At 40.0% G+C, this 25,184-nt stretch overlaps 2 protein-coding genes across 2 annotated transcripts; one reads left to right on the top strand and one right to left on the bottom strand.

Annotated features, from left to right (window-relative positions):
* Positions 1 to 3,702: 3,702 nt before the first annotated feature.
* LOC133023437 (centriolar coiled-coil protein of 110 kDa-like) lies at positions 3,703 to 11,542 on the top strand. Its single transcript, XM_061090465.1, has 13 exons — positions 3,703 to 3,870; positions 4,605 to 4,733; positions 5,420 to 6,614; positions 6,753 to 6,874; positions 7,105 to 7,276; positions 7,800 to 7,909; positions 8,459 to 8,575; positions 8,861 to 8,962; positions 9,050 to 9,166; positions 9,302 to 9,375; positions 9,497 to 9,562; positions 10,183 to 10,242; positions 10,502 to 11,542. The coding sequence occupies exons 1-13, from the start codon at positions 3,703 to 3,705 to the stop codon at positions 10,575 to 10,577; spliced, it is 2,508 nt and encodes an 835-aa protein (XP_060946448.1). The 3' UTR covers positions 10,578 to 11,542.
* Positions 11,543 to 11,640: 98 nt separating this feature from the next.
* Positions 11,641 to 23,642, bottom strand: LOC133023442 (nuclear GTPase SLIP-GC-like). Its single transcript, XM_061090470.1, has 20 exons — positions 23,623 to 23,642; positions 22,902 to 22,983; positions 22,129 to 22,241; positions 19,643 to 19,682; positions 19,437 to 19,520; positions 18,257 to 18,350; positions 16,929 to 17,145; positions 16,610 to 16,801; positions 15,951 to 16,148; positions 15,652 to 15,818; positions 15,340 to 15,424; positions 15,171 to 15,249; positions 14,967 to 15,088; positions 14,524 to 14,697; positions 14,276 to 14,433; positions 14,067 to 14,184; positions 13,706 to 13,814; positions 13,471 to 13,604; positions 13,186 to 13,267; positions 11,641 to 13,093 (listed from the first exon to the last, which is right to left on the bottom strand). Exons 2-20 carry the CDS (start codon positions 22,966 to 22,968, stop codon positions 13,023 to 13,025), a joined length of 2,304 nt encoding a protein of 767 aa, XP_060946453.1. The 5' UTR covers positions 22,969 to 22,983; positions 23,623 to 23,642; the 3' UTR covers positions 11,641 to 13,022.
* Positions 23,643 to 25,184: the final 1,542 nt, after the last annotated feature.

The raw sequence follows: 25,184 nt of genomic DNA on the forward strand, positions 1-25,184 counted from the left end.
AATAGTAGTTAAATAACTTTACTGTAATCATCAGTAAGCTGTGTACTTTACTCATAACTGCTTAGATGTTTGCCCCTTTTTTCTTTCCAGGGTGATTGACATCCTCCAAAATTATACCCATGTGTCATCCCCAAAAAGATTTTGAATCTTTAATTTTAAATACTCAGAATAAGCAAAGGAAGCTTCATAAAGTTTGACCTCCATTTTAATTATACATGTAAGAAAACAACATCTTTAAGGAAAAAAATTAAAAACACTTTTTAATTTTACACAAACAATGTGCTGCCCCATTGACATTGTATTTACACAGATTTCATTTAGACTTTGTTGTCCCTTGGTGTCTTTTCACGTCATCTCTTTTGTCTTGTGCTACAAAACAAACAAGAAAACAATTCCCCTGTTGTTTTAAACTACTGTACATCTGCTCGCACTGCTTTATGTCTCTGTCAAGACTTGGCGCGAGTATAGTGGACAAATGTGTTCTTCAAGTTTTACAGTACCTTCACACATTTGCCTAAGGGCTTACTACAACAAGAGCTCAAGTCTCCGAGCAATATTTTAAGACTGTGAGAGAAAACCTGAAAAACAGGACACCTGTCATTTGAGGAATGGTCCTATTGTCCCTGAGATCACGTGACTGTGAAGGGGAGGATAATTTCACCAGTGCACTGTCTACAGTTCATCTCTTTCTGGTGTGTAGAGCAACTGGTTCTCAGTCTGGTCTACCGTCACAATGGAAATCTTCATTTTATTACTGTGTGTAAGCTTCCTCCTTCCTGTGCAGCCCGAAGACACGGATCGCTGTAAGTTAATGAATCATTACAATCTTGCAAACTTGTTTTCACCAGTCATGAATACTATCATGACAGTTCTAACCTGTTGACTACTTTGTTTTTAACAGCCTCCTACTGTGAGAGTTGTTTGACGGCAGCACAAGGTGTGGCGGACAACTCTTCTACTTGCCTTTGAGCACAATCAGCGTTTTCAAATGATTTGATTTATCGAACAATGTCTTGCCTCCTAAGTATCCCAATGGCATGTTTCTCATATGGCATCTTGTTTTCTTGAAGACACAGTAAGTAAATAAAAACCTATATATGCTGCCCTCCAGAGATCGAGAAAGCCATGAAGCAAACCTCGGCTGAGAGCAGACGGACAGTGGTTGAGAACCTCATCAGCGGGGGTGTGTGTGAGAAACTGCTGTCCAGCCAACATGACCATCAAACTAACGACAAACTGATGTCGTCCTGCAGTCACCTGTTAGGTAAAGTCAGAAGGAACATGAACAATGGGTTTACCCTGACGACTGAAGGGATTTGACTCTTACAAACTGACTTATAACTGATTCTTGAATCCTCCCTCAGATTCTAATTACGACCGGTTCCATGCAGCTTTGGTGGATAAAGAACCAAAGAATCTGGATATAGTCCTGTGTTACGAGCAGTCCACAGCATGTGTAGGGGTGAAACGCCAGTCTTTTGAGGTAGGTTTTGAGGCTTGTATGTAGCTGATTGTGAAAATATACACAGTTAATATATATAATTAGACTTGGTTGCTCTTATGAGATGTAATATTGTTTGATCTTTGCCGCAGGATTCCAAAACCCCTTTTGAAGAAGGTCACATCGCTGCTCTACTTCAAGAAAACAAGGAAAAAGTACGCTTTGCTCAGCCTGTGCATTCAGGGTCACCTTTGCGCTCAAGAGATGAGTTGTGAGAGCAGCAACTTCATTTTATTTGCCACTGAATGTGTGATGGCTTTTTGTTTTTCTGTGAGTGTCATAATAAAGACATCATTAAAAAGATTGAGAAACATTTGCCTGAAAACTTGGACTGTGTGTTATTCTCGCCATGTGCATGTGTCCTAAACTTTCAGCTAGGTAAAGAGGACAAATGGCTTCAGTCCTATTATATTCAATATTTTCCCTTTGTTGAAAACACAGTGGGTCAGCTCAGTTAACAATAAACCTACTGAAGTGACAAAAATCTAATCCGCACGATTTACTTGGCAGATAATGGTCATGTAGGTTGACTTGATATAGGGGACTTTGGGGCCAACAATAAAGATCTAGAAATTAGATTTTGGATACAGCCCGTCTACAAAAAAGGACATCTACGTGGCCTAAAAATGACCCACGTGAGTTGATATATTCCCCTCACAAATTTGCAGTTAATATAATATAATATATAAAAATAATATAATATACATTTGCGGATACTAAATCCAATAATGTACACCTGGGACACTGAGCCCTGGGAGTCTGGATTTCTGGGCATTCAATTGGTAATCCTGCCCTGCCACATACATGATCAATGTGGTGAACAGTAACTGCATGATAATAACTGAATTGGTTTGGAACAGCAGATACCTTGAGTGCCTCAGACAGCTCCCCTCATCCCTGGTGGTCCTCGGTTCAGCACATTGGAGAGCACATTATCTAAAATGATCCACCTGAGCTGCACAGGAATAAACACAGCAGACGTATTGTTTATCTGCAATGTAGTTGTAATCATAATTCACAATCAGATGACATCTTAACCAATGATCCACAACCCACAATCCACAATCCACAATGCACAATGCAAAATTCAAAATATAGGATCCATAATTTAAGATCCACAATCTATGATTCATGATCCACAATCTTAAATCCATGTTTTACAATCTACGCTCCACAATCCATGATCCAGAGGCCTCAGCCTGCAAACGACAGAGCACAAGGATTAAATTCCTTAACATGTATTGATGAGATATTAATGTGATGAAGAGGAGACAATCTCGGCCTGTAGCAGCAACAATAAGAGCTGGACCGAGGCAGAGCTGAGCTATATGAGTTGTGTCGCCTGCTCAGCCAGTTCAGGACTCCGGTTCCTCGGGGCAACGTGGACCGTTGCTAGGTGGCGCTGTTCGAGCCCGGAAGAGGATGAGGATGATGATGATGCTGGTGGTGATGATGATGATGATGATGTGCGGCTCGAGGAACGTGGGTTCCACTTTGTAGCCGTCGTCGTCTCTCTCACAACACGCGTCAACGTGTAACGAGCACCGCCGGCTGAAAGGCAAAAAGGAGACATCTGCTTTTATTTGTGAAGGTAAAGAAAATGACAACCGGACGTAATCGCGGGTTTGACATCTGTCTCTATGCATCTGCACTAAAACGTCTTTTCTGGTTTGTGAAAATCGAGCGTTTCTTGTTGTCACGCCTTTAAATCTGCCGGTTGTGATCACAGGGGATACAATGTGGAGCTGGCTGATCTGTGCGCTCAGCAGTGGGAGGTGATTATAGTCTGTAAAAGATGCGAGGCTGTCCCGTCGGTTAAAAGCTTTTCTGTTAATTCCATCCACACATCCAACGACCTGGGTTTCAGTGCCTCCCTGTGCAGCGTCATTTTCAGAAATAGATTAGACTTAATGACTGACGGAATTGGAAGTCAGTCCCCGCCTCTGTGTGATAGAAAGGAATGGCAGGAATGTGATGAGTGCGATTAAAAAAAGAAAAAAAGAAAAAGGACACTATTAGCAGACAGAGCCTCTTTTGTTGGAGCCGATGTGTCTTGCTCTTCCAATCATGATCCCATAATGCTTCCCAGAAGAGATCCACACCCAGTGCAGCCTGGACGCTCCCCTGAGCTGACATCTAACCCCACACTCTCTGTTTGATTTAACAGGCTACATGGTGTGTGTTCCCCTCTCAGAGTGTGGATGTGTGGGGGTCAAGAGATGGAGAGCTACGAGGAGTTCTGCCTGCGTAGTTTGGCCACACTGCGGGAGGAGAAGGGCCAATTCAAGAAGGTGACATGCGAGCCGCTGTGTTCCCTCAAGGCTCTGTCCGTCATCCACTTCTATGGAAGAGCTGTGCTTTCGCCACTGGTAAGGAGGAGATAAAGAAGGCATGAGAACACAAGGCAGCTCATCCAGTTTCTTCATCGAAAGTAGACAGAAGCCACAGCGTGTGAGGGTTTTGAAGAGGGTTGCAGATGGCTTGATATCCAGACCAGGTTGTTTTGCTCTCAAACAATTGCCTCTGCTGTGTAGAAGCAAAATGTTTGTTTGGTTTCCCTGGAGAATCTGTATATGTGTTACTCTCTATATGCCGCATAGCAACAACAAACATTTTTTTCAGGGGCCGTATCAATGAGAAGGACGGTCATGGTGCATTCTGCAGATTCTACAGATAGTCATACAAACGATTAAATTAAAGGTAGCATTTCATTCTTTGTGGGGCCTGCATTAGCAGTTGGCATCGGAAAGACGGGAGATAATTCATGACAAGGAACATCATGGCTGTTTGATGTCTGTCAGGAGAATCCTATCTGCCATTGACTGCTGAGAAAATTAGTTTTCAGGAACAGCCGGATGGTGGAGAGACCATTGGAAGATGTTTTCTCCCACTCAAAGAAAGGACACACACAGTGGCGTTGTGTTTGATTATGTTTTTTAAATACATTTTGTCTACTGCAAACCACATCATGTAGCGTTATCTTGACTTATCATGTCTCCCGTGAGATGATAATGCTTGAGTCTGTGAAGAGTGAAACTGTATCAGTCGTAGCTCAAGATTCACACGTTGTTCTGGTCAGTGAGTGTGTATTTTCTTTTTCCAGCTGAGTGCAGAGCAGCGTGCTGTGATGTGTGGCCACAGAGAACGGGCGGTCCAGCGGGAGGTGGACAGGCAGAACCAGCAGAGGAACAAGCTGTTGGCCCGAGTTCAGGACATACTGGGTCAGGCTCAGGTCAGTAGCACAACATGGTTCCAGGCCAGAAAAAATAAGAGATGAGTGTAACAAACATTATGTTATGGATCCTTACAATCTGCTTTATTTGAAATGTCCAAATATGAAATATATGTGTCAGTCGCACAATACAGCAAAAAACTGTCTGTCCCAGAATCTCCAGCGACATTTGCAGACTTGAACATCTAGGTTGTCTGACTCAACATCAGGCTGTGCCGTTGTAACCTGATGATGGTTGAGTTTTGTCAACTCAACATCCAAAGCAATATTGTCCATTTGCAAATCTGCTGCAATCATTCAATTTCAGATCTTTGAATAAACGTGATTGGTCAGTTGTTGTCTGCAATAACTTCAGTCTCTGTATTGTGGATTCTCCCACAAGCAAGGATGTAAAAAAAAAACAACTGAAAAAAACAACATCAACAATTCAGATTAAAGAGTCTGAGGTGATGAATGGCCTGGAAATAGCATGCACACATTCAGAGTCTTGTACATTCTTCAGTCTGGCTTTTATTTGCCTACCACCACTGAGCCATCTGATACTTTCTGCTTTTAATTGTTTGTATGTCAGTGTGAAGAATACATTGTTTTAAACCAATGTTGTTTTGATGAGATAGGTCATTAGATTGGTTTATATTTTTACAGTTGTTTACTGATTGTCATATTTACTTGTTATTTCTGCACAGACACACAACGCACAGAGTGAAGAGGTTGACAAGCTGCCAGTTTCTAAATCTGCGACAGTGAGTGGCTACACCCTGGTCACTGACTCACCTGGACTTCCCAGAGAGCCTGGATTTGGGCTTCAGACAAATGATCGGCTTCCAACCCCAATCTCAGAGAGCCCCACCCTCAGTGGCTACAATACAGTGGAGGAAGTGAAGGTGATGAGTGAAGAGAAGAGTGAGGAGGAAGAGGAGGACGATGAGGATATTAGTTTGGATAGCCTTCTTAAGAAATCAAGAGAGTATGTGAAGAGAGAGCAGAGTCAGCCGGGGTCAGAAGTTGCCCACTCAGTCACCCGGACTCCTATGTCTGAGACTGTCCCTGTCAAGGAGATTAGGAGCTGTAGTCCAACTGTAGACACGGGCATCGAGTTTGGATTCAGTCTGCATCATAGCCTTGTAAGCACACCTCAGACCCCGATCCAGCATCAAAGTCCACACGACCCCAGTTTCCAACAGTCTGGTGGCCTCTCGCCGAGTCTACCTGAACGGTATGCCTATCTCCCCAGTATAGAGTCCAGCATTAGTCCCTGTGCACGGAGGCGTAAACCACGCCCAGTCTCTACAGGCAACATCCATATTTCATTTCCCATTGGCCCAGCAGATCTTATCCCCCGAAACCCAGGAAGGCCAGGGGAAGGTGCTAGCATGGCAGATTGGGGAGAAGCTATCGCAGGGGCCACAAAGTCCTCAGATCACCGGGGCTCAGTGGGGAGTGAAGGAGGGGGCAGGAGCGCCAATCGTCAATCCATTCATTGTGGTAGCAGTCCAGTACAAGAGGCCTGTAGCCCCATCAGTGCCTCAACGCCCAGCACAATGGGACACCATGATCCTCCAGCTGCGAGTTTCCGGCGGCGCTGCCACACCCTGGATAGCCAGCTGCATACCGACCCCTCTGGAGCTGAGCACATAGACCGCAGCCAGGAAAGGACCCCTCGTTTCATGGCAGGAGCTACTTGGTTGGCTCCAAGTCGGCGCACCCCTGCAGCTGCCTTAAACCAGTCGTATGACATAGAGAATCCTTCCCCAACTCTGCTGAGGCCTCATTTGGCTCCTGACATGACTCATGTCACAATCAGGATGGAGCCTGATGATCCTCAGGGGCCAAACAATGGACGGATCAGAAATGCACCTGAAGCACAGGCCGGCAAGACAGGTGAATCTCTCTCCCATTGTTTTTATTCAAATCTACAGAAATAACTGTTGTCTTAGCCACATTTTTCTCCCACTGCACCTTTAAAAGGTTAAACATCATTTTATTCATGTTTGTGTGTTTGTTTGGGCACGTCCACAGGGGAGACCCAGAGGCGAACGCAGGCTCTAGAGGACATGCAAAGACGTCTGGAGGAGGAGCACGTTTTGCAGATGTCGAGGCTCCTGGCTGAGCAGGAGGAAGAGCAACAGTGCCTCCGAATGGTCAGCAGATGGAATCACACAATATTTATTCTACATTGTAGAAGACAACAACATTTTTGTATGTTATATTATCTTTTGTCTACAGATGAACAAAAAAGTAAAAAGAAAAAAAATATTGTTTTGTTGCATAAGTGTTTGTTTTTTTAAAGAGTTGCATACATGAAAAGAATAAAGGTAATTATGTGTGTGTGTGTGTGTGTGTGTCTGTACTGTAATGCATGTGTGTTCAGGAGCTGGAGGAGACAGAGAGAAGACTGACGGAGCAGGGGTGTGTGCGCCCTCTGAGTGGGGATGGTTATGCGTTGAATCGTAGGTCTGTGAGTGACAGCTGTCCTGTTGTGAGCCCCTCTTGCCACAGCCTTGCCCACACACCATCTGAACGATCACCTGGACACAGCAGAGGTACAACTTCACAATGCTCACTTATTATCATGTTGATATGACAGTAGACAGTAGACTCAGAGTAAGGTAGTGGAGTTGTGGAGCTCATTAACTCAAGCCAGAGGTTTTTGTCTCGTAACCAGATAAAACTATCATTTTATAGGCATGTAACAACCACAGATGCCAAAAAAACTCATTAGAGCTACAGATACTAAATCGGATACTAGTATTGGATATAGATACTATATCCAATACTAACAAAACACTCTGTCCATCTCTGAGGAGCTAAGATTGGGAGAGTAACCCTGGTTAGGGATATGGCAGTTTTCGTTTTGATCGTCAGTAGTTAGTTGCCAGCGTATTGCAGGGCTGGTTCTACAGAGACAAACAATCATTCACACACAATTTCTCACTTACAGTCAATTAAGAGTCTCCCATGAACCTAACCCCAGTCTCCATGACTTGGGACTGCCTGGTCAGTGTGCATTGTACCAGTTAGAAGTGTGTGTTTAAATCTATATGATCTGTTTGTCACTCTCCACAGGTTTTCCCAGTCCTGGCAGTCCCAGTGTGTGCACTCCCTCTGTCCAGCCTCCAGTGTACCTGTGGGGGCCCACTTGGGCGGCCAGCAAACCTCGAGCAAGGCTAAGTCTGGTGGGTATATCTTGCAGACTTGAGGTCAAGTGCACTAAAACAGGACTTCTGATCTCTTTGCATGGATGTGGATCATAAATCCTGACCCAGTAACCCTTTTAATGGCGGCTTTCCGGATGATTTTTACTGTACTGACACTGGCAATTAATGCAAGATATGTTTGAGGTCGGCAGCTTCACATTGTATAACAGAAACCGTCTTTTCTCTGTGAGTGAGCTGCTAAACACTGCTAATCAGTCAGACTATGATAAAAGGCAAATATCCTCAAAAGAAGTATAGTACACTATTATAATCCCTGTTCCTTTGTTTAACATCATCGTATACATGTTATCATGAACTATTGGTTATATTCAAAGCTTGACTTGATACATTGTGAATTTAAATAGCCGCATGCACCCGTGGACTTCCCAGGGAAGAAACCTTCGTAACTCTGAAAACTCGGTGAAGTCTGCACACGTTTATTTAATATATTGACCTTTATTTTTCAAACCTTCTCAGTGGTCGTGTCTTCACATCACCATCCACCTGCGTCTTTGTTGTTATTTGCAGATTCTGACAGCAGAGCAGCAGATGGCATTCTGTAGAGTTGGTGCTATCACTCGAGGCTTCCTCACTCGCAGATTGCTCAGGACAGAGAAGGTCAAACACCTGCGCCAGACCATCGTGGTGAGGTTACGCACACACGCAAGGGTGGTACAGCGGGTCGCACACTAACCAGAAGTTCGTTGATTCCATGTGCAGAAATGTCCTTGGCCAAGATGCTGTAAAGTGCTTTGAGTGGTCATCAAGACAAGAGAAGTGCTATATAAATGCCGACCATTCACACAAAACAAAACATGCTCAAAATGTTTACAACAGATCAAAAGCATCAATGTTAGTATAATAAAAGTTATCCAATGAATAAACTAAGTCATGTTTGTGAGTAGGTAAAAAAAACACATGTTTCCACAGGATACACAGGAGTTCATCCGTTCATTCAAAACTGAAGCCCCACAAAAGAGATGCACCTTCTCAGCTCAAGATCTCTCCCTGCAGGAGAGGGTTAGAGCCCAGGTATGAATATGTAGTAGTTACTTTCTTTAGACAGCATAGGTCCATCTTTCTTTGTGTTTATATGCATGTGTATCTTTTGCCCCTCAGTTACGTGCAGCATTATATGACATCCATGACATCTTCTTTGAAATGCCTCTGGGAGATCGATTAGCGTTGCTGCAGCAGGACAGGGAGCTCCGTGCAGAGAGGAAACTTCGAGACTTGGTAACTAAAACAAAAAACTTAACTGGCCAATCTGTGCAATGTTTAAGTCTGAAATGTTTTTCAAACAACCTTTTGACATGCGTTGTTTTATGTCAGTACATAAACGCTAATTCCTGATTGTTTGGGAACCTACAGGAAAAAACCAAGTGCCCCAAAGAAAGAGCGGTTCTGTCTGCTGCCACACAGAGGTCTCTGGACAGGAAGAATAGGTAATATGGAAAAGAGAAATACATCCTTTATTGTATATTGATTTTGCTTTTAGATGTTGATATTTTTAATTATTCATCGGCCGGCTGTATTTCTAGCTCTATTAATTGCTATTTCTTTCAGGGTTGGTGAATCCCCAGCACAGCCGAGGAAGATGCAGCAGAAGCCAAAGAGCCCAACTACCAACAGGTGCTAACACAGCTGTGGTATTTAGTTTCACCTTTGTGCTCAATATGTGTTCGTGGAAAATCAGTTCTCCAATTATAGCCTTGAGTTTTTATGCCTGTGCACCGACAGCAGCCAGTGGCTGGAGGACATTTTCTGGTTGCTTTCTGTGCACAGCAATATTCGGAAAATGTATTTACAATGAATACTATGAGAAGATATTGAGCACAATAGTGACACTAAGTGACACCGTCCAATTCTTGTGAACACCAAATCACAAGAACAGGTTTGACTGAAGGATGAATTTAACTTATTTTGATGGTGAAAGGTCAGTCGCTGTGACTTCACAAACCACATTTTTGCCTTGTAAACGAGATATTTCCGGAACACCTCCAGTCAAACCTTTCATATTTGGTAAAGATACAACATCAGTTTTTGGTTGTGTGAATGCAACATCTTAGAAACACGTTGTTTCTTCAAATTCGGTACAAACAATCGACTCAAACATTTCCTGATTAGAATTCACATGTCAAAGGTAACGGTGACCTCAAATTAGTCTGGAAAAAACTTTATGTAGTCTCAAACTGCACCGGTTGGCAGAATCAAACAAGTGCAGACTGGTAATCATAGTTTTTCTTTCCCAGAGTCTTGAAGCCAAGCCAATGCCAAAATTCTTCTGCCCAAGGCCAGCTGAACCGACAGGGGTGAGTTTGTGCTACTACTTGTTTCACCATGCTTAACTTTTAACTGTATCTTATAATTGCAAATTGCCTTGTCTTCCTTGATATTGCACTACAGAGTAAATGTTGATTAGCTTTTTAGGGAGCTCCTGATTAACAATGCTAATGCTCATGACAGAGGCTATGCACACCAGTCACATTCTGTTGATTTAAATAATGAACTGTAGTTCAAACAATTCACTAACAATTCAAACGGACCATGGCGCTGGCTGTTTCCTCACAGGAGCTGGTACAGAAAGACCCCAGAGGAGAGAGTAAAGCGCTCAGACAGCCTGAAGAAGCAGCACTCTCTCGGTTAACTGGTGACTCAACAACTCCCATGAACATGACAAATGTGTCTCTTCGCAACACCGGAACTCCCGCAAGCGCTGCTCACAATATGATGGTCTTTAATCAACATTCTGAGATTCAAAGGATTGTGTACGCTATCACAACACCATTGTTCTCACTGTTGTAGCTATCATTTTTTAGTGTGAACAACTTTCTAAAGAAAATGATAACTCATGTATTTGTGCTGAAATACTATCAAGAACAAGGTCGGAGCTGAAGGGAAATATATTCAAACAATGAACCTGTGCCTATAAGACCTTTGCCTTTGCTTTATGTAATATTTTGGCATGCTTATATTTACCAGTTGTGTTCATAAACGTCTAGTGCTTATAGCTGTTAGTGAATTTACAAACACCAGGTTCATGCTGACACTCACTAATGTGATTTCAGTGTGTATAATGTCTATACATGTTTTGCTCAAGGGCTTTGAAAACCAATTTGTGCTTTTTTTTATTTATTTAATGGTGCTTTAATGGAGTTTTCTGTAATTTCACTTAAATCAATTCCACAATAAAAATATGTTTAAATGTATTTGTTTACACACTGGAAAACTGTCAAACTTATGTTCCTTAACACAGCAGCAGATATTCAGTGGGTCATTTTTGTTGCTACAGACGTAGACATTTCTATATATTTTTTCACCTTTATTTCCGATCCAAGAAATTAGGGTTTGACACTTTATACAAGAACATAAATGTGAACATCAAATTAAAACGCATCTTAATAAATTGGTACACTCTCTTGTTCGCTGGGATACCACATTAACTGCGGTGTCATGCTCGCCTTTTTAAATGTTTTATTTAAATTATTCCGATTAACGAGTTTACATGTAAACAGTTGACCACATAATGTGATCAGAACAGATGTGATGCTAAACTTTACTACCCCTGCCTCCTCTCAAGACCCAAAAGCAGTGGAGGAAGCGGTGGGAGAGAGTGGTGCTTTTGTAATCTTTTGATCCTGAATGGAAACAAAACAAGATTAAGCACATGGGCAGAAAGAACAGAACCAGAAAAAAATCAGTACAGTTCGTTTACATTGTGCAATTTTTTATTATATTTATTCCAATTGTTTGTAGCATTTTTATTCTCATTGAGCTATTAAACTGAACAGAATCACAATATTAGGCCCCATTGACTTTAAACTTCCATCATCAGTGACATTGCTGCACTTGTTTATAAATTTATTTATTTATATGTATTCAAAATGCCAAAGTGTCCTGTTTTCATTGAGCAGAATAAATTCTTAATCATCCAAATTTGTAAAGAGCCACTTCCGTCATTTAGAAGTTTGAAAGAATTAGTGAACCTCTGTTTCTGAGTAAGGAGAATACTCGTGAAAAAAGTTATGATTTTTGCCACTGAGCAGAGCCCTTTGATTTCCATTGTTTTTTCTCAAAACTGAATGTCGATGTTTCCGGCAGCAGAACATACCAATTGGTTATTTGCATTCACATGTACAATTAATTTCTCTTGCATGTGCTATTATTCTGTTTCAATTATAATATATCTGTGCACGAGAGATCAGTGTATGTGGTATGACAGTAAAAAAAGAGAGTATGACAGTACATGTAAGAGAGTATAGTAGCATTTGTGAGAGAGTATGATGGTACATGTAAGAGAGTATAGTTTGTTTTTGCCCACATTCCACACTGGAGTTACACCAACGAAAAACCTATAGTGACATAGTTCATCAGCTATCACAGAGATACAACAGATTTTTGGTGTCCAACCGGTAACACAAGAACAAAGCTTGAGCTGAAATAAGTGAAGTCTCGCTCAATGCAGGTGAAGTTTTTCACACTTCCTTTTCTGCCTCCCAGAACACACCAATAATCATTTATCTGATATATTTAGTAAGAAAACAGTTAAAAAGTAGAAGAAAACAAAGTTATATGAGATCATCACTCGAAAAGCTAAGAGTTTACGTCTAATCCAGCCTATAATTATTAAAACTTGTATTCAAGATCTAAGATTCAGATTAAACATCCTTAAAATCAGGAGCACTCATGTGCCAATCAAGCAATACAAAAAAATCTAAATAAAATCATTGACAGAAAAACATGAAAAGTTATTATCAATGAGAAGACAAAGCCATTCAGGCCCAGTGGCAAAGATCTGTAGCATTTTCACCACAATGTTCCTGGTTTGAACTAGACTGTGGACCTCTGCATGTCAGCCACCTTCCTTTGGACTATGATCAGTTCATGATGAAAACGCCCGATGCCAAAACAAACATTAAAATCGCTGCATGAAATGAACAAAAAACAAAGTCAAAGTACACTCAAAGAGAACAAGAATAATATCTTGATGAAAATGTGTATTATAGTTGTGTAATGTGTATGTTTGTTGTGTTATTCTCGTAATGTGTTGTCATTGTTTTTCATTGACAGTAAGGAACATCTGTTTGAAAGCTCAGTTTGGATTTGGGTCGGCTTCCAGTTGATTGTAGAATTTCTCCACCATGGCAAGCTCTCCTGAAACATCTAAAAATCAAACAAACAAAACCTTATTGTGTAAAATATGTACATTATCAATGACGCTACGATGTATAATTCTATCATGATATGTTTTGTACCTGGGAATGAGCAGTCATCCGTCCCGAGTGACAGCTGGATTGATTCCATCAGGGCTTCCTTCAGCGTTTTCAAGATTTTCCCCTAAATCAAAACCATCGGTTACTTTTCACTCACACAGCCAAATTATGTGTTCAAGATTTTCTGAATCATACATGCATTAACTGTTTAGATGTGTATTTAGATTCAGACAGTGACTGGAGCAAAAGCATCTTTCAAAAACGATAAACACACCACTTGAATATTATTTCCTCGAATTGTAGATAAAGATATGAAATCTGACATACCCTCAACTCATTTAGTTGCTTCAGCATGTTGTCTTTCGCCATCTTAAACATGGTGTCCTTTTGATCATGCACATGTTTCTTGATTTTCCACCTCACGTTTTCCAGGAAGCCGACTCCTGTAATCTTAGCTGCGTCTACAATAGAACACTGTTGTCAAACCCATTTCTGTACAATCATGATACAAATGTGCCTTATTTTAACCACAGGTTGTACATGCTATGATCTTATTTATCACCTGTATAGCATTTCTGCATGTTTTCCTCGATTGTCGATGTCAGACTGCTGTAGACTGTTTTCTTATCCTCCCGGATGATTTTTTTGAGTTTTGTCTTCAGTTTGTCCTCCTGAGAGAGAGAGAGAGAGAGAGAGAGAGAGAGAGAGAGAGAGAGAGAGAGAGAGAGAGAGAGAGAGATCTTCAACGTGTTATTGTAAACATCAAAAAAGTTTAAAATGAGTAGACACAATATAAAAAAAGAAATATGTATATACTTTCAAAAGTAAAAACCAACACAAGTGTCACATTGAGGTCTTCAGCCAACAAGTGATGCCAGAGCAGCTTTGAATCCCCATGTTCACACACACACACACACACACACCTCTGTCTTGAGAAAACGCAGTTGCAGTCGAACATCTTTGTAGGTGTTAATCATTCTCTCTGTGTCCAGTGAAAACGAATCGATGGCGCCCTTGAATGGTCCACTTTTATCTTCATTTCTGAAGAAGTTGAAATGCTTACATTATATAATACATCCTTTAGACAATTAATCTTTGGAAAAATGAATGTCATCATCCAGTTATTTCTCACGGGAAGGTCATCCTGAATTCGTCATCAATGCTGCCAGTCAGTTCTGAACTTAAAGTCGTGTTGATGTTCGTTTTCCTTCCATTTCTTGCGTTGAAGACGCCATTGTTCATAACAGCAAACTTCAATCTCTTGTGGAAGGCACTCGATGTTTCTCCTCGCTGGGAGGAGAAAAAATATTTTATCATAAATATTACTCAAATAGATATGAAGTGTAAAATAAGATGTAGAATTAAAGTATAAATACATACTCGATGTAACATGAAGTGCATCCGTCCTTCGCATGAATCTTTTGATTGTTCAACCCCCTCAGTGAGGCATCGTTCAAAAGTCCTGTAGATCTCGTCGATTGCTTTTTGGAGTACTTCGAGTTCATGCTGCATCTTTTCTTCAAGGTCTCTGCAAGCCTTCATTTTACTGTCAGCCTAAAATAAAAAACAAATTCATTTGAATTGATGAAATTTACACTGGTCTTGATTTTTTCATTTATGAAGAAAACAACAACCAGGTGGGATAGGAAGGACTTCGAGACTCTTTCTATATTGATTAGGCATTAAACAAAGTGATTTCCTTTCTTCATGTTTAAACTGCATTTGAGCATATACCTATTTGATGCTAATGTTATTTTCTGGGAATATAAATGCCAATAAGAAGGATTTAACACAATGACAGAGGTTTCATTCCACGATCTTACCACGCCCCTGTATCTTGTCCCTTGAATCAGAGAGAGAATTCCACAAGCTCCAGACACATAGTTGAATGCCTCTGAGTGATTGTTATTCAGATTTTGCAGAACGTCCCGAAGTTTGGGAATTTCTATTAAAAAAAACCCACAGTTTTGGATCATAATTTAAACTTGACATACACATGTCATGACATGAAGAAACATTTTACCCACCGGTGTCATCTGGCTGTAGATGTCTGCTTTTATGAAACTCCTTGCAGCTCACAGTGAACACTTCGAATGAGAATTGTTTCTGAAAAGAATAAGGGTTTGATGATGAGGCAGGCTTGAATTCAGGACAATCTTTGTTGATCAGATTTTCTGTTGATCTGCAGAAACTCACGCTGGATTGTGGGTATTTTTGGAATTTTGCATTCACTTTGCGCTTGGCGTCTCGGTTTCTTTTGAGCACAAGATCACGAACTGACCTACAAGAAAAGTTTAAGTAAATTAAACAGTCTTTGGAATTAGGGAACTTCTGTTAAGAGCTTTGTGACCATCTGGGTATAAACTCTGGATTTTATCTGCAAGGTAAATTCTGAACTACTCTATTGCTTTATCGTTTACAGTTATTCTCAATGCTGACACCAGGGTCTGCTCAACAGCAGCACAAGGTCAACAGAAACTCATACTTTTGGAATCTTAAATGACTTACTGCACATCAACATCATCAGACTTGGTGCAGATGAAGTGAATGCGCTGACAATCGCCACCATTTCCCATCAGGCTACTGGCATTTTGCAGGATCTCCCAAGCTTCTTTCTCTGATGCTGCTCGTTTAATGTCAGCCACAATCCACACAGTAGAACATCTTCCAACCATCTGACGAGGCATAATATCAAGTTAATTATGAACAATTAATTATCAATGCTTTGTAATAAATTTCATAGTTTCCAGATAATACATACATACAATATTAAATACAATAAACAGTAGTAAATGTGAATAAGTGACCTTTTTCCACATGTTGTCTCTGCTCTTGTTACGGTCTCCATTTCCTGGAAGGACCACAAGTGTGACATGCTGGAGAAGTTCCTTGTTAGGCAACCTGACAGTCACGCATTCCACTAAGGGCCAGTACTGTCTCTCTCCATCATCTTCCTCGTTTGAGGCACTTACATATTTGACAAATTTATCACGCAGCTCTTCAGCCTGAAAAATTTTTTTTGAGTAAAACAAGGCAAATAATTATATTTATACACATATACAACTTACGAAGAAGAGTGAAACACTATCATTGAAAGAAATAAAGACAAAGGGTTAAAATTTGATAATTAACCTGAAGACTAGACAAAAAAAAGTGTTAAGTGATAATGAATACTTAGGTATTTTATTATTTATACATATATATTTATCAATATTTTAAACATAAACAACATTACACGGGTAAACGAGTGTAGAGAAATAAATTAAGTCCGGTTTTAATGGTTTTAGTTGCATACATGCTTTTGAGTAGAACTAAGAATACACTTTGCATTAGTTAAAACGTAATGATCGGACTTAATAACTTAACTGTTAAAAGGCCAACAAAAAATCCAAACTTCTGACTCACTGTGCAAAATCTAAATAAAATAAATATAAATCAATATAAAGACTTTTTTCATGTTACTTACAGATTCACATTCCAATGTTTTCTTCTCTGAACTGAGGAATTCAGGAATTTCTTTGAAATATTTCTTGTCCATGAGTTCTTCAACAGATTTTGATACCCAATCTTCTCTATACAGTGCTGTCATCTTTTCACGAGCATCATCATCATCATCATCCAGAAGATACTTGTAAAAACACAACTCGTTTTTCCAGTCCTAATAAAGAAATTAATTATCAGTTTGGATCAGTTGAATTAAATGTTATACAATGTCTGGCAACTGGATATTTGCAGCTACACTGTACATTTTCAACTTGTAAAAAAGTAAAGATTAACATACTCACATCTTTTTTAATGAACTCAATTTCTGCCTCATACTTTTCGCTGTCATTGTTTGCCTCAACTTTGAACATGACTGAGGTGCATGCACAGACGCTTCCAGAGGGCAGAAGATTCTTCTCTCCAACGATGGCATTTATCAAAGAGCTCTTTCCAGCCCCGGTTCTTCCAAAGACACCGACCAGCATCCTTTTTCTTCTCTCCAAATTGGAGATAGTCTTCCTATTGGACATAAGTTTAATTATGGGTTCATTGGCTTTATTAGAAATAACTTAAACTTTAATCAAATGGCACTTGATTCACAACATTATTGATCCAAAGTACTTTACAACACAAAAACAACAGTGAAATTAAAAACAAGAACAAAAATATTGTCATTATAATAATCACTACCTACACCAGTAACAATAATAATGCACAACCAGTCAGGCACATTGAAAGGCTAATGAATAAAAACGTGTTTTCAGATTACTATTACAAGTTTCAGCGGAGGATCGAATGATGGAAAGGGAGAGAGTTCCAGAGGGAATCCAGTTTTACTACCATCACAAAAATAATTGCAGCAGCAAGCATATAATTAAAAAAAATTGTACTTAGTACTCAGTGTCTTAAATAATCATGGACGTGTTTTGGGTGGAACATCAACCGGTCACACTACCATCTCGCACTTGTACCTTGGTGGATTGCCATCATGTATTTGTCATAACAAACATGACTCCAAATAAAAATGACATAATATTCTTACTGCTTTAAATATTATGGGTAACTGTATTGGACTATAGTTTTAGAACATAGGACAGGATGTGAATATCCCTTGTATGTTTAAAGGTCTTCTGCACAAGTTAAGAAACCAACTGCCATTTCTGCCATTTCTGTATACCGAAGTCTTTTCCTCTCATTCTCTTTGTCAACAGCATCCTCCCAGAGTACTGTCAATTCTATTAAGTAGACAACGTGGATGGTGTTGGACCAGAGTACCAGGTCTGGTCTTTGGGTGGTGGTGATAATGTGTGATGGGACTTTTAGCTGCTGGTCTAAATCCACCAGCATTTCCCAGTCTCGGGCATGCTCCAACTGCCCACTCCTGGTGAGTGGAGGAGGCCCTCGCTGTCCCTGTTCCCCTCCTCCTGACGGACCTCCAGGCCTACCAATGTTCGGAATTCTGATGGTGGTACCTTGTTCCCAAAAGGCCTTCTCTGGCCTAGGCCTAAACCGCCACTTCCTTGTTGAACATGGCGCACAACGTCAGCATGCTGGAGTGCTGCCTTTGCCCGTTGAGTTGTTACTTTTGGTGTCAATTTCATTGTTGTTGTCAGAGATAGAAATTACTTACTTCAGGAAATCTTTGAGCTCTGTCTTCTCTTCATTTTGAAGTTTCATCTTGACGTCTTTCATTATCTCTTTCACTATACACATTATGGATTCCTCTGCCAAATACAAAGTAAAAATCTATTAAGCAAGACCCATGAACCATTGTTTCCAAAATGTGCACATTGAGAATACAAAGTACCTCATCAGACTTTGACACGGGCCACACTGCAAAAAAAGGACTTTCAAAAAAGAACAGTAATCTTGTTTAGCATGTTTTGCTTTAGATTAGTAATCTTATTTTAAGAATGATAATTTTTATTAAAAAAGACGTCCAGCGGATATTGAGCAAAAGTTAACCACAAACTCCTTTGTTTCCTTTATTTTTGGGGTAAGGCCATATGAAAAAAATTCTTTCCTTTCAAAGAAGCTGACATTTTGTAAGGTTTTAATTTAAATAAAAAACCTAAAGTAAGAATGTTTCTCAGGGCTTAATCTAAGACAAAGTTGTTGTTTTTGAAAAAATGGTCTAATTTTAAGACTTATTAGGCAGATTCTCAATCTAACATTAGTTATATTTTTTAAATTCTACTCCTTCAGGAAACGATATTCTTATCAAAGCCTTAAAATAAATTGAAAAATGTGTTTTATTGTTTCTTGGGGTACCCACGAGATCAGCTGGTATTTATATCTATTTCCAACAGGGCTCTTTTTGCAGTGCAGTCAATGAAAAAGTATTTTTTGTGGCAAAGATTTAAAAACAGGTATTTGCTCTCCAAGGACATTTTCATATCAAAGATATTTTTGCATATTTTTATTTTGCTTATTGTAGGTTGCTATTAATGAGGATATAACATAAAAACCTGCTGCAGAGTTTGACCATTTACGTTTAACACTTGGTGCCTGGCATTGGCTGGACTCCTTTCTAGGATCCATATCCATATTTCCTTGTTTTTCATATACATATATATAAAGGGGAGCAAGAAAAAGGTTGTTACAAGTTCTTCTCAAAATATTGAAATGTGGTCTCTGTGTAGATAACAATACTATAAGATTTAAGAGAACTCACTGACAAAGTATTTGTTGTGGCAAAGATTTAAAAACAGGTATTTGCTCTACAAGGACATTTTCATATCAAAGATATTTTTGCATATTTTTATTTTGCTTATTGTAGGTTGCTATTGTTGCAGATCTAACATAAATACCTGCTGCAGAGTTGGGCCGTTTACGTTTAACTCTTGGTGACTGGCATGGGCTGGACTCCTCTCTAGGATCCTTATCCATGTTTCCTTGTTTTGTATATACATATATAAAAAAGGAAGCAAGAAAAAGGTTGTCACAAGTTCTTCTCAAAATATTGAAATGTGGTCTCTGTGTAGATAATAATACGATAAGATTTAAGATAGCTCACTTGTATCATTTGCTTCACTGGTGGACGGCAAAACCTGAGACTGAACATACATATTTGACTCTTAAAACGTTATTTGAGAAACATCCAACAGACAGAAGAATTTCTTATACTTGAAATTGAGTGAGGCAATTTATTTGTCAAAACATTATTCAGCAAACACGAAAAATCAAATCTATGTGACTGCAATGAAAGGTTCAGATTACACTTAACTGTACAAAACTGTACGTAACTTACTTGAGTAGCTGAATTCACGGTTTCCTGTTTTGTTGCAGATGTGTTATATTTTTTATAGTAATAATAGGAAACATTCGCTAATCGATAACAGCAGAGACATTTTCATGAAACTCTTTGGGTCCATCAGTGTTGTGCAAGTTCACACCTCTCATGAACTAGTTGAAAGTTCAGTTCATACAAGTTAACATGAATAGTTCACGTTCATAGTTCACCATTTAAATTCTGAACGAGTTCATAGTTCAGTTCATTTCATAGTTTTAAGGTGGAAAGTGAGAATGAAAGACTTAACTATTTTTTAAAGAACTGTATCCATCACTACCCCTTGCCTTTACTGTCGGAATCTTTATCAGATAGTGTGTAAAAATCCCTCAGATAATAATAAGGTGCATCGGCTGTAGTTGCTGAGTCTGCGTCTCTGCTTTCTCTTGCCATTTGTAGATGAGACCGAGAGCTGTTGTGTTGCAGTTGTGGCCTGCCCCTTTAAGGAAAGTTTGTAGTGTGTGACGTAGTGCACCTGGGTATTGTGGGAAAAGACGCTAAAAGTGTGTGTATAATGAGAAGTGACGGACCGCCTAGAGGTGATGTGAGTGTTGCTCCTGCTGTTTATCCGAGAAATAAAGTGGCCGCATTCCAAGTAAAGAAACGTCTCCTCCTCCTTATCCACGGAGTGTTCCGGACGGCTGGTTACCAGCAGACAGCGAGCCAAGATAGACATTGAGCTGAGCCCCCCACTACGGCTTGGAGCCGAGACACGGGCCAGAGAAGAAGACACTTGGAATACGTTGCTTGTTTGGTGTGCATTTGTGTTCCGTGAATCATGTGTAACGTAATGCAAAGTCGAGTTAGTTGGTTTAGGTTAGGCTACATCGCGGACATTTTACAGGCTCTGAGGAGCAAGCATTCAGGAGAAAGTATTGAAATGTCCTGAGGGTCAGTGAACAGGTAGGGGTGGGGCACGTGAGTTTTGTGGGAGGGCAGGCTTTCATTGGCTGATGAGTCGGCGTGTCAAGGGTGAATGAGGAAGCGGAGTGAAGAATACAGTGATGGATGATAGGAGTGTCGGAGTATCGAATAAGAAGTGTGTCGTGATCGTTGGACTTTAATAAAGTTACACAAAAAGAGAGAAGTTTCCTGTCGTCTATAAGCGAGTTGCGTTCAGTTCATTGTTCTCATAAAAGTGAACCTGTTCAATGAACGCGTTCTTTTGCGTTCGTTCATGCACAACAGTGGGGTCCATCTAGTGCAGACATGGGCAAAGTACGCCCGTGGGCCGTATACGGCCCGTTGGGCTTTTTAATCCGGCCCGCCGAACTTTTTCAAATAATTTAACAGTGAAACTTACAATTTAGTAGCACTTAAATGGCACGTACTTACAGCACTTTGTAGTTTTGCTTTATTTTTTAAGAAATCGTACTTTCTTGATTCTTGTTATTCTGGGTTTGAACCCTCGGGGTTGAATGCACTTATTGTAAGTCGCTTTGGATAAAAGCGTCAGCTAAATTAAATTTGCCCGGGAGTGTGGTGTATAGGGCTCGAAAGGGCACATGATCTCCCTTCACTTTTTCCCTTTGCCCTGTGAGCCCTTCTGTAAAATAAGAGGATCAAGGAAACGAAAAGTGGACAATGAGTGCCGAGTGTTTAACACGGAGTCGACAACAAAATATATATTTTTTTTAAGTCCAATCGAAGGCTGTATGCCTGATATGCGGAGAACCCGTCGCAGTTTTCATGGAGTACAACATCAGCCGTCACTTTGCTACGAAGACTGCTAACTATGCTAGCAAGCAGTTAATGCAAGAACAGGTGGCTGCAGCTCAGAGGTTGGCGACTAATTTACAGACTCAGCAACGTTTTTTTTCACAGACAAACTGCGATTAAAGAGTCATCTACCAAGGCATGTTTTTTGGGGGGCATTTGAAATAGCAAAGGCTAGCAAGCCTTTCTCTGAAGGTGAGTTTTTGTTAAATGGCCTTGCAAATAAGTGCTTTGCTACTTGGTAAAGGCCAAATCCTTTCATGTAATGATTTTTCCATGTCATTTATATTAGTTCACAAAAACACTCCATCCATCTGTTCCTGACCCGGCCCCTCTGTCAAATTTTAGAACCCATTGTGGCCCGCGAGTCAAAATGTTTGCCCACCCCTGATCTAGTGCCATCAGCATTATCAGAACCTATAACACAAGTTCATGCACCTTTTCCTGTAATATCCACTGGTATTAGTTTAAATCGTCTTTACAGTGCGGATTATTACCTTTAACAACTTGAATCGTCGCTTGAATTTTTTCCTTGGTCCAATTTTTGGGATCAATTCTTTGATCACTTCATCCTCAAGTTTGTCAAATTCTTCCTTATCGATTTCATGATCTGGAAAAATGTTCAGGTGAAATAAATTGATATTATTTCATTATGAGCGAAACGGGTGTTGGGACATTTGTTGGTTTAATCTTAAAGGATATTCCCACAGAGTTAACATGGTTGGATTAGTTCATTGCATATTTGAATTCTTGTTGGACTTGATTTAATAGCTTATTGTACTCAGACAATTCTTTCAATTCCACACACACCTACAGAACAATCATTCCTATCAAGTGGATGAACGTGTCCTTAAGTGCTTCTCATACGTTGTGAAAACAGACTATGTGTGCACTGAGACTAATATGTCAGTATTAATGATAAATGGTTTTGTATTTATATAGCGCTTTTCTAGTCTTGATGACCACTCAAAGCGCTTTACAGTACAGTTTTACATTCACCCATTCACACACACATTCATACAGTGCATCTATTCGCAGCACTTTGTTATTCTATGGGGGGCCTTTCGGGGTTCAGCATCTTGCCCAAGGACACTTCGGCATGCAGATGGGTCAGACTGGGGATCGAACTGCCAACCTTCAAGTTGGAGGACGACCACTCTACTTCTCAGCCACAGCCGCCCTCAACAAAGGTGAAGCATTTTTATGTCTGTGTTAGTTGGTGGTTCATTAATATATCTGTGCCCCCCAAAGATCCATGGTTATACTTTACCTTTAAAAGTCTCTATCAACTTGCTGAGACCCCACTCATTTAGTTTGTTACAAACAAAATCATCCATGTCCAAGAAAAGATACTGAAAGGAAAAACAAACAGTGAATTTTGCTTTGACATTACTGAAACGTAACTGATTGAATATTGATGAGTGAAAACAAAATCCATTGGAAAGTACATTAACCCAAATAACCAACTGTTTAAACTGCACCTGTGTGTGATATTGTCTGTGAGGTTTCAACACATTTTAAATCATACTCACAACTAAACCATCGCCAGAAAGGTTGGACATAACTTTGAGGATTTAGCATGAAAACAAAACAGAACTTAAACACCTTGAAAACATCTACACTCAGTTTATTTGAGCAGCCCCTACTGGCCATCCATCAACATTGCATGATACTTAACCTTCGTTTACAGTCAAGAATTCTAACACAGTAATCAGTTAAATCAGATACCATATACGTGTGCGTAAGAGGGGAAATAATTGTATTAATTTATAATGTTAAACTATACAGGCTATACAGGAGGAGACAGGCTGATCTTCTGTTAATCCCCTTCTAAAACAGAACTTAGTTTTATGTTTCATTAGTTATTGATTCGTTTGTCAAAGCAAAGCAGAAACAAAATAGTGCAGTCCGCATCTACACACACTGTCTGATGTAGTATCTTCATAACACATTTACTTGTCAATATAATGTAATCAAGTTGTCGTACTTACTTGTTCCCAGATCCTCTTCAATGCACAAATATGACTCCAGCAACTCTTCAAGCTCAGTCTCCGCCCCTCCGCCCACAGAGCAGATTCAGCAAGTTTAAAGGAACAGCTCACTAAAAAATGAAAATTCACTCATTATCTCTCTATTTTTCAGCATGTTTAAATGCAGCCTCATAAACTCTGGAGCGAATCAAACACTAAATAAACTTCATGTACTGATCAGGTCTGGATAACTTGTGAATAGTGTTCATTAGTTAACGTGGGAGCAGGTCAGCAGGAGAGAGGAGGAGGAAACAGGAAACTCCAGCTCGGTACAAACCAACCGTCTGTTCTGGCTCGTGCACACATCGATTTTAAAGAGGGCTTGAGATCGTGCCCTTTTTATTTAATTCAAATTAATATTACACTCCAACGAATAAAGTGAATGAAAAAAAAAAATCTGACTTTGACGATTTCCCTGATCCCAAGTTATTAGGACAGGTACAGGACTGACGTTTACTTTGTGTTTGATTCACTCCAGACTTTGAGAAACATGTTTAAACCTGGTACACAACACAAGACATAACGTGACGCACAGAGTCAGGACGTCAACTTCACTGTTGCAGAACAAGCAACGCCCTGTTAATCCAGGAACATAAAATGAATTCAGCAGGTTTTTTATAAAGATCAGTGCTTAGTGAAGTATGAAGAGTAACTGGTTCACCTGCGGAGTAATGCGCCTCAGTGCAGTGGCGCTACTAAGGGGGGTGGGGGGGTGGGGGGGCCGGGTGGGCTCACCTTGATACAGTAAATGCTATAATCAAGGTTTGTCCTTTCAAGCTTTAGGTGCAGCACACAAGTCTTAACTATATGAATGTCAAATCAGTGTGAAGAGCACTGACCAATGTCATAGACTTACTGCTATTGTCACTGCCGTCATTTAAAAGTTTGGAAGAACTAGAGAACGTCGGTGTCTGAGTATGGAGAATACTCAAAGAAGGATCCTCAGGAAAAATGTTCTGATGTTGATCATTTGTGCCACTAAGCAGAGCCCTTTGATTTCTATGTTTTTTTCTTAAAACTAAATGTTGATGTTTTCCCTATGCTTGTCGAGAAAATAGTTTCCGGCAGCAGTAAAGCGACCACCACCCCCCAAAATGAATGCCTGCCGTTTATTGCAAAGTGGAACTGAACTTCAGGCATATGAGGCAATCCACATCAGGGTTTGTTATGAGAGCCCCTTTGAGAGATAATTAATACCTGGTCTCTCACACACGACTATTCTCTCTTACATGTACCATCATACTCTCTCTCACATTATAATACTATATTATAATAAATATAATATTATGATAATATAAATATACAGATACACACATTACAATATAGTAGGGTTATGCCTGGGGACACACTGGTTGTCCCGAGGCAGACAACACTAGTGTGTGTGTGAGTGAGTATGATGATACATGTGAGAGAGTATAGTATTGTGTTTGAGAGTATGATGGTACTCTCAGTGATACATTTTTCTTCACTGCATCAAGACAACTGCACAGACAATGCTTGTCCACTGTAAACTTAAATTCATC

This window comes from Limanda limanda, chromosome 17 (genome assembly GCF_963576545.1).
Source record: "Limanda limanda chromosome 17, fLimLim1.1, whole genome shotgun sequence".
Classification (NCBI taxonomy): Eukaryota; Metazoa; Chordata; class Actinopteri; order Pleuronectiformes; family Pleuronectidae; genus Limanda; species Limanda limanda.